Source organism: Pongo pygmaeus, chromosome 18 (assembly GCF_028885625.2).
Source record: "Pongo pygmaeus isolate AG05252 chromosome 18, NHGRI_mPonPyg2-v2.0_pri, whole genome shotgun sequence".
NCBI lineage: Eukaryota > Metazoa > Chordata > Mammalia > Primates > Hominidae > Pongo > Pongo pygmaeus.
In genome coordinates, this window is record NC_072391.2 from 542,975 (window position 1) to 556,430 (window position 13,456).

The 13,456-nt window shown below is 50.4% G+C and overlaps 1 protein-coding gene across 3 annotated transcripts in view; it reads left to right on the forward strand.

The window, feature by feature from the left end:
• The first annotated feature begins 622 nt into the window (after positions 1 to 622).
• Positions 623 to 13,456, forward strand: part of RAB11FIP3 (RAB11 family interacting protein 3) — a 96,278-nt gene continuing 83,444 nt past the window's right edge. For all 3 annotated transcript variants that reach the window (XM_063654120.1, XM_054455251.2, XM_054455252.2), the window contains exon 1: positions 623 to 1,714. In XM_063654120.1, the coding sequence (XP_063510190.1) occupies positions 1,001 to 1,714 (714 nt within the window). In that variant the 5' untranslated portion in view covers positions 623 to 1,000. The remainder of the gene's footprint in view (positions 1,715 to 13,456) is intronic.

Genomic DNA, 13,456 nt, shown 5'->3' on the forward strand with positions numbered 1-13,456 from the left:
GCGCGTGGCCGCGCGTGCCTCTGGTTTCAAGGGACATGGACTGCGTGTCTGGGGCCCCTCCGCACTCCGTGTCAGACCCTGCGTCCCCAGGTCCGCCCGGGACCTGGGCAAGGCGTCGCCCTCTGCGGCGTCTGCGCCTCGCAATCCCTGGGGCACCTGCAACCCCTGGGCGGCGGAGCCAGGCTTGCGCCGCCTCCTGGTCTCATCAACGTGAGAACGCTTTACCCCGGAAGGGCTCAGCTCCTAGGGGGCTGTGTCCCTCTGCGTCTCTCGCTCGCCATGCGGTGCCGTTTACTCGACCGCACCATGCGTGGGTCGCGGTCGCGCCCGCTGGTAGCTGTGCGGCGGCAACACGTTCTAAGTAAGGCCTGACTCCGCGGGTCCCTTGCCAGGGACGTCACGTCACGCCTCCGCTCGCAGCCTCGGAGCACCCCCGCGTCCCGCGCCCGAAGCTCGGGACCCCGGCTCTGGCGAAACGAGGAATATGACAGACAGCAAAACACCCCTTCGCGGTCGCTGCACTGCCGCGACACACCCGCAGCCTGTCTTTATAGCGAGCTGGCGAGGGGCTGGGGCACCGCCGGGACGTGCTGACGTCAGGCCCGACGGGGGGCGGGGCCTGGGTGGCGGCGGCGGCGTTAGTTCACCGGGTACCTCAGGCGCCTCAGCCTCCTTAGTCTCCTCATCCTGCTTCACGGGCTCAGCGGCCTCCGGTCTCCTCGGCCCCCGTCCCCCGCCGCCCGCCGCCCGGACCCTCGCCGCCCTCCCTAGGCCGCCCCGCCGCCATGGGCCTGCGCCCGCCGCGCCGCCGGGCCGAGGGCAGCTGAGGCGCGGCGCGAAGATGGGCGAGGACAGAGCAGGGCCCGAGCGCCAGCCCCAGCAGCCCGGGCGCCCCGCGCGCGCCCGCCCGCGCCGCCGAGGGGATGCCCGCGCCCGCCGCCGCGCCCTGAGCGCCTTTGTCTGCCGCCCGCGCCCTCCGCACCACTAGCCTCTCGGGAGCATGGCGTCGGCCCCGCCGGCCTCGCCCCCGGGCTCGGAGCCGCCGGGGCCCGACCCGGAGCCGGGCGGGCCGGACGGGCCGGGGGCGGCGCAACTGGCGCCGAGCCCTGCGGAGGTACGCCTCGGAGCGCCCGTCGCCGGCCCCGAAGCGGAGCCCCCGGGCCTGGATGAGCCTGCGCCCGGAGCCGCTGCGGATGGCGGGGCGCGCTGGAGCGCCCGGCCGGCCCCGGGGCTGGAGGGAGGCCCGCGGGACCCCGGGCCGTCCGCCCCGCCGCCGCGCTCCGGCCCGCGGGGGCAGCTTGCGAGCCCCGACGCTCCGGGCCCAGGGCCGCGCTCCGAGGCGCCGCTTCCAGAACTCGACCCGTTTTTCTCCTGGACTGAGGAGCCCGAGGAGTGTGGCCCCCCGAGCTGCCCGGAGAGCGCGCCTTTCCGCTTGCAGGGGTCCAGCAGCAGCCACCGAGCGCGGGGCGAGGTCGACCTCTTCTCTCCCTTCCCCGCGCCCACGGCGGGCGAGCTGCCGCTGGAGGAAGGTCCCAGGTCCCCGCCGCAGCCCTCGGATCTCAGCCAGACCCACCCCCTTCCGAGCGAGCCCGCGGGGAGTCAGGAGGACGGCCCCCGCCTCCGAGCCGTGTTCGATGCCCTGGACGGGGATGGGGACGGTTTCGTCCGCATCGAGGACTTCGTCCAGTTTGCTACGGTCTACGGGGCAGAGCAGGTACGGAGCGGCCCGGGCCGGGGCGTGGGAACCGGGCAGGTGCGCGGCTGGCCTGCGGGGTTGATGTGGGACCGGTCGACGCGGCCCCTGGAGTCGGGAAACGCACTGTCAAGACCTGAGGGTCCTGCTTTTTCTGCTTATTCACCACTTCGGCCCTGGATTTCTGGTTGAATTTCGCTGGAGTCCCTCTTCCCTTCTTAAAAGGAGGTTCTATTCTGGGGAGTCAGTTTCTTCCCCTCCCCCCAGCGCCTCGTCAGCTGGATCTTACCGAGGTCAGCTCCTCGCCTGGGGACACCCCCCCAGGGGGCCTGATCGCCACCCGCCCCCCCAGGGTGCCTGATCGACGTGCCCCTGAATGAAGAAGTTCCCCGCAATTCCCCCACCCGAGGGCCCAGATACAGCTCGGCTGAATTCACCCAAGTTCTAGCCGCAGAGGCCAGGCTGCCCAGACGCCTTGAGATCCTACTGATAGACACCTGTTTTGAGCACAATTCCTTTACTGTGTGTGGTTGACATCTTTTCTACTTAGATTTCATCTTTTATTGTTTGGGAGACAGTCAATGCTTGTAGAAGGTCCTGGAATTAATAATTTTTACTTTGGTGCCTTTGGGGAGGAAGGCAGTGAGCCTCGGAGCTTGTTGGCAAATGCAGAAGTCTAGCAGAACTCCATTAGGGCCACCTTCACACTAGTAGGAGAGGTGAAATGCGTGGACAGGCACTACGCACAGTACAGTGTGGCAGGGGTCCACGCGGTCCTCAGGGCACCTGCTCCTGGAGGAAAGATGGGCCCCAAGATGCAGTTGTTCCTGTCTACCTCAGCACTTAATAAAGTTTAAGTGGAGATAACAGCAGGGCCGTGTGTGTTGTGCCAACAACCCGGTGGACATCAAATAATACCAGTGCTCACTTTTAAATATTTTACTTAGTAGGAAATCCGTAAGATGCATCTGTCAATTTTTTGTATTTTGACTTCTCACACATGCAGACATCTGGTAAGTGGGTGTTCAAGTACATATGCATGTTTAAGCCAAGAGGTCTGTAAGAAAAGAGGTAAAATTGGCACACTGCTATTTAGGGTGTTAGTCATAACATTAAGAACCTTGATGGTCGGGCGCAGTGGCTCACACCTGTCATCCCAGCACTTTGGGAGGCCGAGGCGCGCGGATCATGAGGTCAGGAGATCGAGACCATCCTGGCTAATATGGTGAAACCCTGTCTCCACTAAAAAATACAAAAAAATTAGCCGGGCGTGGTGGCGGGCACCTGTAGTCCTAGCTACTCGGGAGGCTGAGGCAGGAGAATGGCGTGAACCCGGGAGGCCGGAGCTTACAGTGAGCGGAGATAGCGCCACTGCACTCCAGCCTGGGCGACAGAGCGAGACCCCGTCTCAAAAAAAAAAAACAAAAAACAAAAAACAAAACACAGGGTCCTGATAAATCAGGGTTCCTTGCTGAGTTCACACTAAGAAGATGTGCAGACAGGTGCCTGCGAGGCAGCCTGCAATGCTCACAGGCTTAGCTCCGGTTGGGATATTGTCAGGGTAGTTTTCTACCTACTGTAATGGGCAGTGAAATATGTGACTGATACTTTCCTGTATGGTCAGCGTGGATGGTGGTTGCTGGTCCAGGTGTTTTGCTGCGTTTCCTTCTTGCCCCTGGGCTGGAGAGCACCTTGAGCTCCCTTGATTGCTGTTGGCTAGTGCGCTGTCTCTTCTCCCAAACATACACTTGTTTCAGTACAGCAAAGAAGTTAGGAGAGTACCACGTTTGCTCCTTGTTACCATAACCCAACTCTGACAGAGAGCTTCTGTGAGGCTCAGGTATGTTTCCACTGGATCATACCACAGTTCTCTGAGATAGTAGGTAAGCAGGATTCATCCCCACTTAACAGGTAAGAAACCGGAAACCCAGAAAGGTCAGATAGCTCTCCCAAGGTCTCATAGGGGTAGAACTAGGTCTTTTGGCTCTTAGACCTTAGATGCCTCTTCTTAGATGTGGTGGCTCACAATATCCCTGTTGTGATTATATCTTATTGACTTTCATACAATTCTTTTTATTTAAGAAACATCTTTTGTCATAACCTCCCTTAATGATCACAGTGGGAAAAACTTTGTGTTGCTATTTGGGGCTGAGCTTTCTTGTCATCACAAAGTAGAAATGAGACAAAATTCTTCACTCTGAATTCCAAGAGCTGTTGGTGGAATTCGAAGGTTGGAGGCAAGGGCTGGATGACTTGGGGTTTGGTGAGGATGGGGAAGTGGAAGGGATCTGTGGTATTACTCCTGTCTGTTCTTCCAGACGGCTTAGGAAGAAGCAATGTTGGGTGTGATCTGAGTGCCTGGACTTGGGCCGGCTTCCTGGGGTGGAGGAGAGCTCTTGATTTCTTAAAGCTAAGTTACTGTTTGGCAACAGATAATTTACAGGGTAAAGAAAGGTTGATTTTCATGTTATGTAACCCTGTAGCCATTGCTCAGTTTTAGCAGTCTTGGTGCATCTGTAAACTCCCCACTCACTACCCCCAGATGATTTTTGAAGTGCGTTCCTGACATTATATCATTTCTTCCATAAATGCTTCAGTATATATTTCCAAAAGATACCGATTCTTTTAAAAACATTAATGATTTTTTTTAAAAACCCTAGGGAACAGTTCAGATAAACTGGATAACAGCAATAAAGATCGTAAGTTTTTGTACTTTCTACCTTGAGATTTCAAAATATTGAGCACATGAGAGACTCTTAGTCCAGTCACATTACTGTCCTTGATGATAACAACTAGATTATCTTATTTTTATTTTTATTTTTTTGAGATGGAGTCTCGCCTGCTCTGTCGCCCAGGCTGGAGTGCAAGGGTGTGATCTCGGCTCACTGCAACCTGTGCCTCCCGGGTTCAAGCGATTCTCCTGCTTCAGCCTCCTGAGTAGCTGGGATTACAGGTGCCCGCCACCACACCTGGCTATTTTTTGTATTTTTAGTAGAGATGGGGTTTCGCCATGTTGGGCCAGGCTGGTCTTGAACTCTTGACCTCAGGTGATCCACGCGTCTCGGCCTCCCAAAGTGCTGGGATTACAGGCGTGAGCCACTGTGCCCGGCCAAGTATCTTAATTTTTATCAAATTTTCAGAGGTAGCATATTGAGTATCTTCTGTGTAATCTGTTTATGAAGGTAGCATTTTAAATTATTTAAATGGATTATCTGAATTTTTAATAGAAGCAGCTCCTGTTTATAATACAGATGGCTTTTGTGTCCCTGTTTCTTTAGCAATGTCATGGTGTGTTTGGATCTAATTACGTCATCTGGTGATAGATCAGGTGTGGTGTAATATAACACAGTGTTGTGTTAGCAGGAATCAGCAGATGAAAGGAGCAAGTGGAGCTTTCTGGCTAATAGTCAGATGTGTCCAGGAATTAGGTATGAAGTTGGAATAGGTGATTTTTAAGGCTTCAACCATCTCTGGAGATTGACATGACCCCTTCATACTGAGAGGACTGATGCTTTTGTATTTACTACCACCTATCATGAAGCAGAGATTGTAAAATAAATTCTAAGAGTGTTGTGAGAAAGGATTACTTTAATTTTGTTTTGTTTTTAAAGATTATAACTGTAATTTACATGTTATTTTTACAGTCACTTAAGCATTTGCGTTTTAATAGCCACTGATTCTTTTCCGAGAATGTCCTTCAGTAACCTTGGTAGGCATTGTCTGTCTTCAGTACTTGCAGAAATAGGCTGCTGAAGGAAGTGTCGATGCTCAGATCTCCCTAAGTTTTTTTATTCCTGCACCGCTAATGGTGGCAGTAGGAAGTTCCTAGGGACATTTGACTGCACCTTTTTGTTTGTTTTGAGACAGGATCTCACTCTGTCACCCAGTCTGGAGTGCAGTGGCAAGATCTCAGCTCACTGCATCCTCCACCTCCTGGGCTCAAGCAGTCCTCCCATCTTAGCCTCCTGAGTAGCTGGGACTATAGGCAGGCATGACCATGCTCCGCTAATTTAAAAAATTTGGCCGGGTGCGGTGGCTCATGCCTGTAATCCCAGCACTTTGGGAGGCTGAGGCGGGCGGATCACGAGGTCAGGAGGTTGAGACCATCCTGGCTAACACGGTGAAACCCCGTCTCTACTAAAAATACAAAAATTTTTAAAAATTATTTTTGTAGAGATGAATTATAGTATAGTGATACTGCCCAGGCATATTATTGAACTCCCAGGCTCAAGCGACCCTCCTCGGGCCTCAGCCTCCCAAAGTTCTGGGATTGCAGGCATGAGCCGTAGCGCCCAGCCTGGCATCACCTTTTATTTGCCCTGTATCATTTCCAGTCTCTTAGCCTTGAATTTGAGTGAAGGTGTGTGTGAATGAGAGTGAGCATGTATGTGTGTGAGCAGTTACATATGTGAGCTGGTGTGTGTGTGTGTGTAATATGTGTGTGTGGTGAGATGTGTGGGAGCATGTGTCTGCAGGATCAGGGATGTGTGTATGTGGGAGTGGGATATTTGTGTGTAAGGGGCATGTTATGTATGTATGTGAGCAGGTGAGTGTATGTATTCTGGGTCTACATGCTGATTGAATTGCTGAATGGCAAATGAAGCTTGGGTTGTATAAAACAGAAAATGGCCAATAATCCCACTATCCTGAGAAAAATAACATTACCATTATTTTACTGCATTTCTTTTCAGACTTTTTTTTTTTTTTGAAATAGTCTTGCTCTCTTGCCCATGCTGGAGTGCAGTGGCACAATCTCTGCTCACTGCAACCTCCACCACCTGGGTTCAAACGATTGTCTTGCCTGAGCCTCCTGAGTAGCTTGGACTACAGGCGTGCAACGCCTGGCTAATTTTTGTATTTTTAGTAGAGACGGGGTTTCGCCATGTTGACTAGGCTGGTCTCGAACCCCTGACCTCAAGTGATCCACCTGCCTCAGCCTCCCAAAGTGTTGGCATTACAGATGTGAGCCACCGCGCCCGGCCCAGACCTTTTTTTTTTAACACAGACATAGACACACAGGTGACTGTCTACAAAAGTACACAATTGAGATGGTATTGGGGTAGAAGCTAAATTTTTTTTTTTTTGAGATGGAGTCTCGCTCTGTCACCCAGGCTGGAGTGCAGTGGCGCGATCTTGGCTCACTGCAAGCTCCGCCTCCCGGGTTTATGCCATTCTCCTGCCTCAGCCTCCTGAGTAGCTGGTACTACAGGCGCCCGCCACCACGCCTGGCTAATTTTTTGTATTTTTATTAGAGGTGAGGTTTCACCATGTTAGCCGGGATGGTCTTGATCTCCTGACCTCGTGATCCGCCCACCTCGGCCTCCCAAAGTGCTGGGATGACAGGCATGAGCCACGGCGCCCAGTGAAGCTAAATTATTTTTATAGATGTTCATTGTTTTAAAAGAAACTGGCCTGGCGCGATAACTCATACCTCTCATCCCAGCACTTTGGGAGGCCAAGGCGGGTGGATCACCTGAGATCAGGAGACCAGCCTGGCCAACATGGTGAAACCCCATCTCTACTAAAAATACAAAAATTAGCCAGGTGTGGTGGTGGGCGTCTGTAATCCCAGGTACTTCAGAGGTTGAGGCAGGAGAATCGCTTGAACCCGGGAGGCAGAGGTTGCAGTGAGCTGAGATCTCGCCATTGCACTCCAGCCTGGACGACAAGGGTGAAACTCTGTCTCAAGAAACTAAAACTGGTAGGTAAAGTACTAATAGATACAATAAGAAAAATAAGGAGCCCTTGTAATCCCCCCACCCATTAATATCATTAAGAGGTAATTAAACATTTAATATGTAAGCTAAAATGTGTGTAATACATACTTGATTATAGATAAATGTTATAATTTGCATGCATGTTGCTTTGAATCTGCTTTTTGACCTTTTTTTTTTTTTTTTTTTTTTGAGACAGGGTCTCGCTCTGTGCAGTGGTACGATCTCGGTTTAGTGTGGTGTCTGCCTCCCGGGCTCAAGCAATTCTCCTGCCTCAGACTCCCTCAGCCACTTAGCTGGGATTACAGGTGCCTGCCACCACTCCAGCTAAATTTTTGTATTTTTAGTAGAGATGGGGTTCTGTCATGTTGGCCAGGCTGGTCTCAAACTCTTGACCTCGTGATCCACCCACCTTGGCCTCCCAAAGTGCTGGGATTACAGGCATGAGCCATTGCACCCGGCCTGAGCTGTTTCTTTTTAATTGATAGAAATATTTGTACATATTCATGGGATGGGTACATGCGGTATTTTGTTACAGGCATACACTGTAATGATCAGGTTGGGGTGTCTGTCCTTGTTTTTTTTTTTTTTTTTGAGACGTAGTCTCTCTCTCTCACCCAGGCTGGAGTGCAGTGGCGCAATCTCAGCTCACTGCAAGCTCTGCCTCCTGGGTTGATGCCATTCTCCTGCCTCAGCCTCCCAAGAAGCTGGGACTATAGGCGCCCGCCACCACGCCCGGCTAATTTTTATATTTTTAGTAGAGATGAGGCTTCACCGTGTTAGCCAGGATGATCTCAATCTCCTGACCTCGTGATCTGCCCACCTCGGCCTCCCAAAGTGCTGGGATTACAGGCGTGAGCTACCGTGCCCGGCTTATCATTTTTATATATTGGGAAAGTTTTGAGTCCCTTCTTCTAGCTATGTCGAAATATACAGGCAGGGCGCGGTGGCTCACGCCTGTAATCCCAGCACTTTGGGAGGCCGAGGGGGGTGAATCACGAGGTCAGGAGATCGAGGCCATCCTGGCTAACATGGTGAAACCCCGTCTCTACTAAAAATACAAAAAAAATTAGCCGGGTGTGGTGGTGGGCGTCTGTAGTCCCAGCTACTCGGGAGGCTGAGGCAGGAGAGTGGCATGAACCCGGGAGGCGGAGCTTGCAGTGAGCCGAGATCGCGCCACTGCACTCCAGTCTGGGTGACAGAGCGAGACTCTGTCTCAAAAAAAAAAAAAAAGTATTCCATTGTGTATCTATATCACATTTTCTTTATCCATTCAAATGTTGATGGACACTTAGATTGATTCCATATCTTTGCTATTGAGAAAAGTGCTGCAGTAAACATGGGGTGCAGGCATCCCTGTGGTATATGGATTTCCTTTCCTGTGGATAAATCTCAGTAGTGGGATTGCTGGATTGTATAGTAGTTGACCTAAATTTTTTGAAATTGAAGGTCTCTGATATCACGTGTATACTTTATTTATTTATTTAAAAATTTCTTTATTTTTTGAGACAGAGTTCACTATTGTTGGCCAGGCTGGAGTGCAATGGCACGATGTTAGGTCACTGTAACCTTCGCCTCCTGGGTTCAAGTGATTCTCCTGCCTTAGCCTCCTTAGTAGCTGGGATTACAAGCATGTGCCACCATGCCTGGCTAATTTTTTGTATTTTTAGTAGAGACGGGGTTTCGCCATGTTAGCCCAGGCTGGTCTCGAACTCCTGACCTCAAGTGATCTGCCTACCGCAGCCTCCCAGAGTGCTGGGGTTACAGGCGTGAGCCACCGCACCTGGCCAGGTGTATACTTTATTTTCTTGATATAGAGTCTCACTCTGTTGCCCAGGCTGGAGTGCAGTGGTGCAGTCACTGGTCACTGCAGCCTTGACCTCCTAGGCTCAGGTGATCCTCCCATCTCAGCCTCCCAGGTAGCTGGGACTACAGGTACGTGCTACCACACCTGGCTAATTTTTCTGTTTTTTCTAGAGACAGGGTTTTGCCATGTTGATCTCCAACTCCTGGGCTGAAGTGATCTTCCCACCTTGGCCTCCCAAAGTGCTAGGATTACAAGCATGAGCCACTGGCCTGGCAGGTGTATGCTTTAATGGAAACCTAAGGTTTACTTGTCCCCAGGAAGATTCAGAATTGTTAAGGATGGCCGGACACAGTAGCTCATACCTGTAATCCTAGCACTTTGGGAGGCCGGGGTGGGCAGATCACCTGACGTCAGGAGTTTAAGACCAGCTGGCCAACATGGTAAAATCTAAACTCTACTGTCTACTAAAAATACAAAAATTAGACCAGGCGCGATAGCTCACGCCTGTAATCCCCCAGCACTTTGGGAGTCTGAGGCAGGTGGATCATGAGGTCAAGAGATCGAGACTAGCCTAACCAACATGGTGAAACCCCGTCTCTACGAAAAATACAAAAAATTAGCCGGTCGTAGTGGCGGGCGCCTATAGTCCCAGCTACTCGAGAGGCTGAGGCAGGAGAATCGCTTGAACCTCGGAGGTGGAGGTTGCAGTGAGCCGAGATCGTGCCACTGCACTCCAGCCTGGGCGACAGAGCGAGACTCTGTCTCAAAAAAAAAAAAAAAAAAGTTAAGGACTATTCTAGTTCCCGTTTAGGATCTAACATACAGGAAGAGTTTAATTCTATGTAGATGGTGCAGACAAGGTTGTTAAGGGCACCAGGCTTATGGATTGCTTCTCTTCCAAGCACTTACGTTGTTTAAATTCTGGAAACATTCAATGTAAACATTAGTTGTATCAGACAAAAGGATTAGACATCCATTTAAGTCTATTATGTGGCTCATAAAAGTGGTAATTATAAAGGCTCCAAATTTACTTAGATTAGCACTTCTAAGTTATTATGATAGAGTGATGTACTAAATATATACCACACTTACAACCAGGTAGAATTGAAAGAAGTTTTGAAGAAATATTAAAAGTGCTTTTAGTTTTGTGTTGGGAGATATGAGTGTGTAGGAGAGGGTGTGGGAATGGTTTTATTTGAGGTATTGGCTATATTTCCTATTGTGTTACTGATTTTAATTATTTTGAAAAGTAGTGCCTTTGCACATAGCATAGAGTTTAAACAGTACAGAAGGGAATCTAGTAAAAAAAAGTCATTACAGTTGGTAGAAATAAAAAAATTTAAGTAAACCCTAAAGATAAAATATTTACATACTTTGACTTCATTAAGGTTCATACAAAAATATACAAAATACATCTAAAGAAACTTGGATTTTCTAGTAAATTAAAGAACTAGATAGAACATTGAATTTGCATCTGCAGATGCTTTATGAAGATGGGCTATTTTTACTGATATTTGGAAAAATGCATATTAGAAAATGCCTGTAATTCCTGCTTCTTGGAGAAGGAAAAAAAGAGATGGGATCATTGGCCAGGCACGGTGGCTCACACCTGTAATCCCAGCATTTTGGGAGGCTGATGCGGGCAACTCACAAGGTCAGGAGTTCGAGACCAGCCTGGCTAACATGGTGAAACCCCGTCTCTGCTAAAAGTACAAAAAATTAGCTGGGCGTGGTGGCAGGCGCCTGTAATCGCAGCTACTTGGGGGTTGAGGCAGGAGAATTGCTTGAACCCGAGAAGCGGAGGTTACAGTGAGCCAAGATCGTGCCACCGCACTCCAGCCCAGGCGAAAGTGCAAGACTCTGTCTCAAAAAAAAAAAGAGATGGGATCTCACTTTGTTGTCCAGGCTGGAGTGCAGTGGTGTGATCATGGTTCACTGCAGCCTTGAACTCTTGGGCTGGGTTCAAGGGATTCTCCCACCTCAGCCTCCAGGGGCATGCCCCCACACCCAGCCAATGTTTTATTTATTTATTTATTTATTTACTTATTTTTGAGACAGGATTTGGCCCTGTTGCCCAGGGTGGAGTGCAGTGGCATGATCTCAGCTCACTGCAAGCTCCACCTCCCAGGTTCAAGAGATCCTCCTGCCTCAGCCTCCTGAGTAGCTGGGACTATAAGTGCCTGCCAGCACACCCAGCTAACTTTTGTGTTGTTTGTAGAGGTGAGGTTTTGCCATGTTGTTAGTCTGCTAAGCTCAAAGGATCTGCCCACCTTGGCGTCCAAAAGTGCTGGGATTACAGGTGTGAGCTACCGTGCCCAGCCTTATTTTTAATTTTTGTAGAGACGACTTCTCACTGTTACCTAGATGAACCCCTGGCCTCAAGCAGTCCTCCTATTTTGGCCTCCTAAAGTGTTGAGATTATGGGCGTGACCACCTTGCTAGGCCAACAAATTCTTAGTGACAGAATTATAGCTAGATAGGAAGAATAAGTCCTAGTGTTCTGTATCACTGTAGGATAACTGTAGTTAATAATCTGTTTTTCCTAATAGCTAGAAGGAGGAGTCGGGTGCAGTGGCTCACACTTGTAATCCCAGCACTTTGAGAGGCTGGGGAGGGTGAATCACCTGAGGTCAGGAGTTGGAGACCAGCCTGGACAACATGACACAAAACCCCGTCCCTACTAAAAATACAAAAATTAGCTGGGTGTTGTGGCGAGCACCTGTAGTCCCAGCTACTGGGGAGGCTAAGGCAGGAGAATCGTTTGAACCCGGGAGGCGGGGGTTGCAGTGAGGCAAGATCGCACCACTGCACTCCAGCCTGGGTGACAGAGGGAGACTCTGTCTTAGAAAAAAAGGCTAGGTGCGGTGGCTCATGCCTGTAATCCTAGCACTTTGGGAGGCCGAGGCGGGCGGATCACCTGAGGTCAGGATTTCTAAACCAGTGTGGCCAACATGGTGAAACCCCATCTCTAATAAAAATACAAAAAATTAGCCAGGTGTGGCGGTATGCACCTGTAGTCCCAGCTACTCGGGAGGCTGAGGCAGGAGAATCACTTGAACCTGGGAGGCGGAGGTTGCAGTGAGCTGAGATAGTGCCGTTGCACTCCAGCCTGGACAACAAGGGTGAAACTCCATCTCAAAAAAAAAAAAAAAAAAAAAGCCAGATGGATATTGAATCTCCCAACCCAAAGAAGTGATAAATGTTGAAGATGAGAGATGTGCCAAGTACGCTGAATTGATAACTGTACGTTATAGACATCGGAACATCACTGTGCAGCCGTGAGCACGCAAGACTGTTACGTCATTTAATCAAATAAAGCGAAAAATTCTTAGTGAAAAGAATTGTACTAATTGCACTGTAATTATTATTATTTTTTGGACAGTGTCTTGCTCTGTTGCCCAGGCTGGAGTGCAATGGCACGATCTTGGCCCTTTCTTGGCCCATGCCCGCTGCAACTTCCGCCTCCTGGGCTCAAGTGATTCTCCTGCCTCAGTCTCCCGAGTAGCTGGGATTAAAGGCTCGTGCCAGCACACCTGCTTAATTTTTATATTTTTAGTAGAGATGGGATTTCACCATATTGGCCAGGCTGGCCTTGAACTCCTGACCTTAAGTGATCCACCCACCTTGACCTCCCAAAGTGCTGGGATTACAGGCATGAGCCACTGCGCCTGGCCTTCCCCCACCTCCTCCCGAGATGGAGTCTTCCTCTGTCACCCAGGCTGGAGTGTAGTGGTGTGATATCCACTTACTGCAACCTCTGCCTCTCAGGTTCAAACAATTCTCCTGCCTCAGCCTCCTGAGTAGCTGGGATTACAGGCACGTACCACCACTCCCGGTTACTTTTTGTATTCTTAGTAGAGATGGGGTTTCACTATGTTGGCCAGGCTGGTCTTGAACTGTTGACCTGGTGATCCGCCCACCTCGGCCTCCCAGAGTGCTGGGATTATAGGCATGAGCTGCTGCGTCCGGTCTTTTTTTTTTTTTTTTTGAGACGGAGTCTTGTTCTGTCACCCAGGCTGGAGTGTAGTGGTGCTATCTCAGCTCACTGCAACCTCCGCCTCCAGGGTTCAAGTAATTCTCCTGCCTCAGCCTCACGAGTAGCTGGGACTACAGGTACACGCCACCACGCCTGGCTAATTTTTGTATGTTCTTATTGGCCAGGCTGGTCTGGAACTCCTGACCTTGGGATCTGTCCGCCTTGGGCTCCCAAAGTGCTGGGATTACAGGCATGGGCCAATGTGT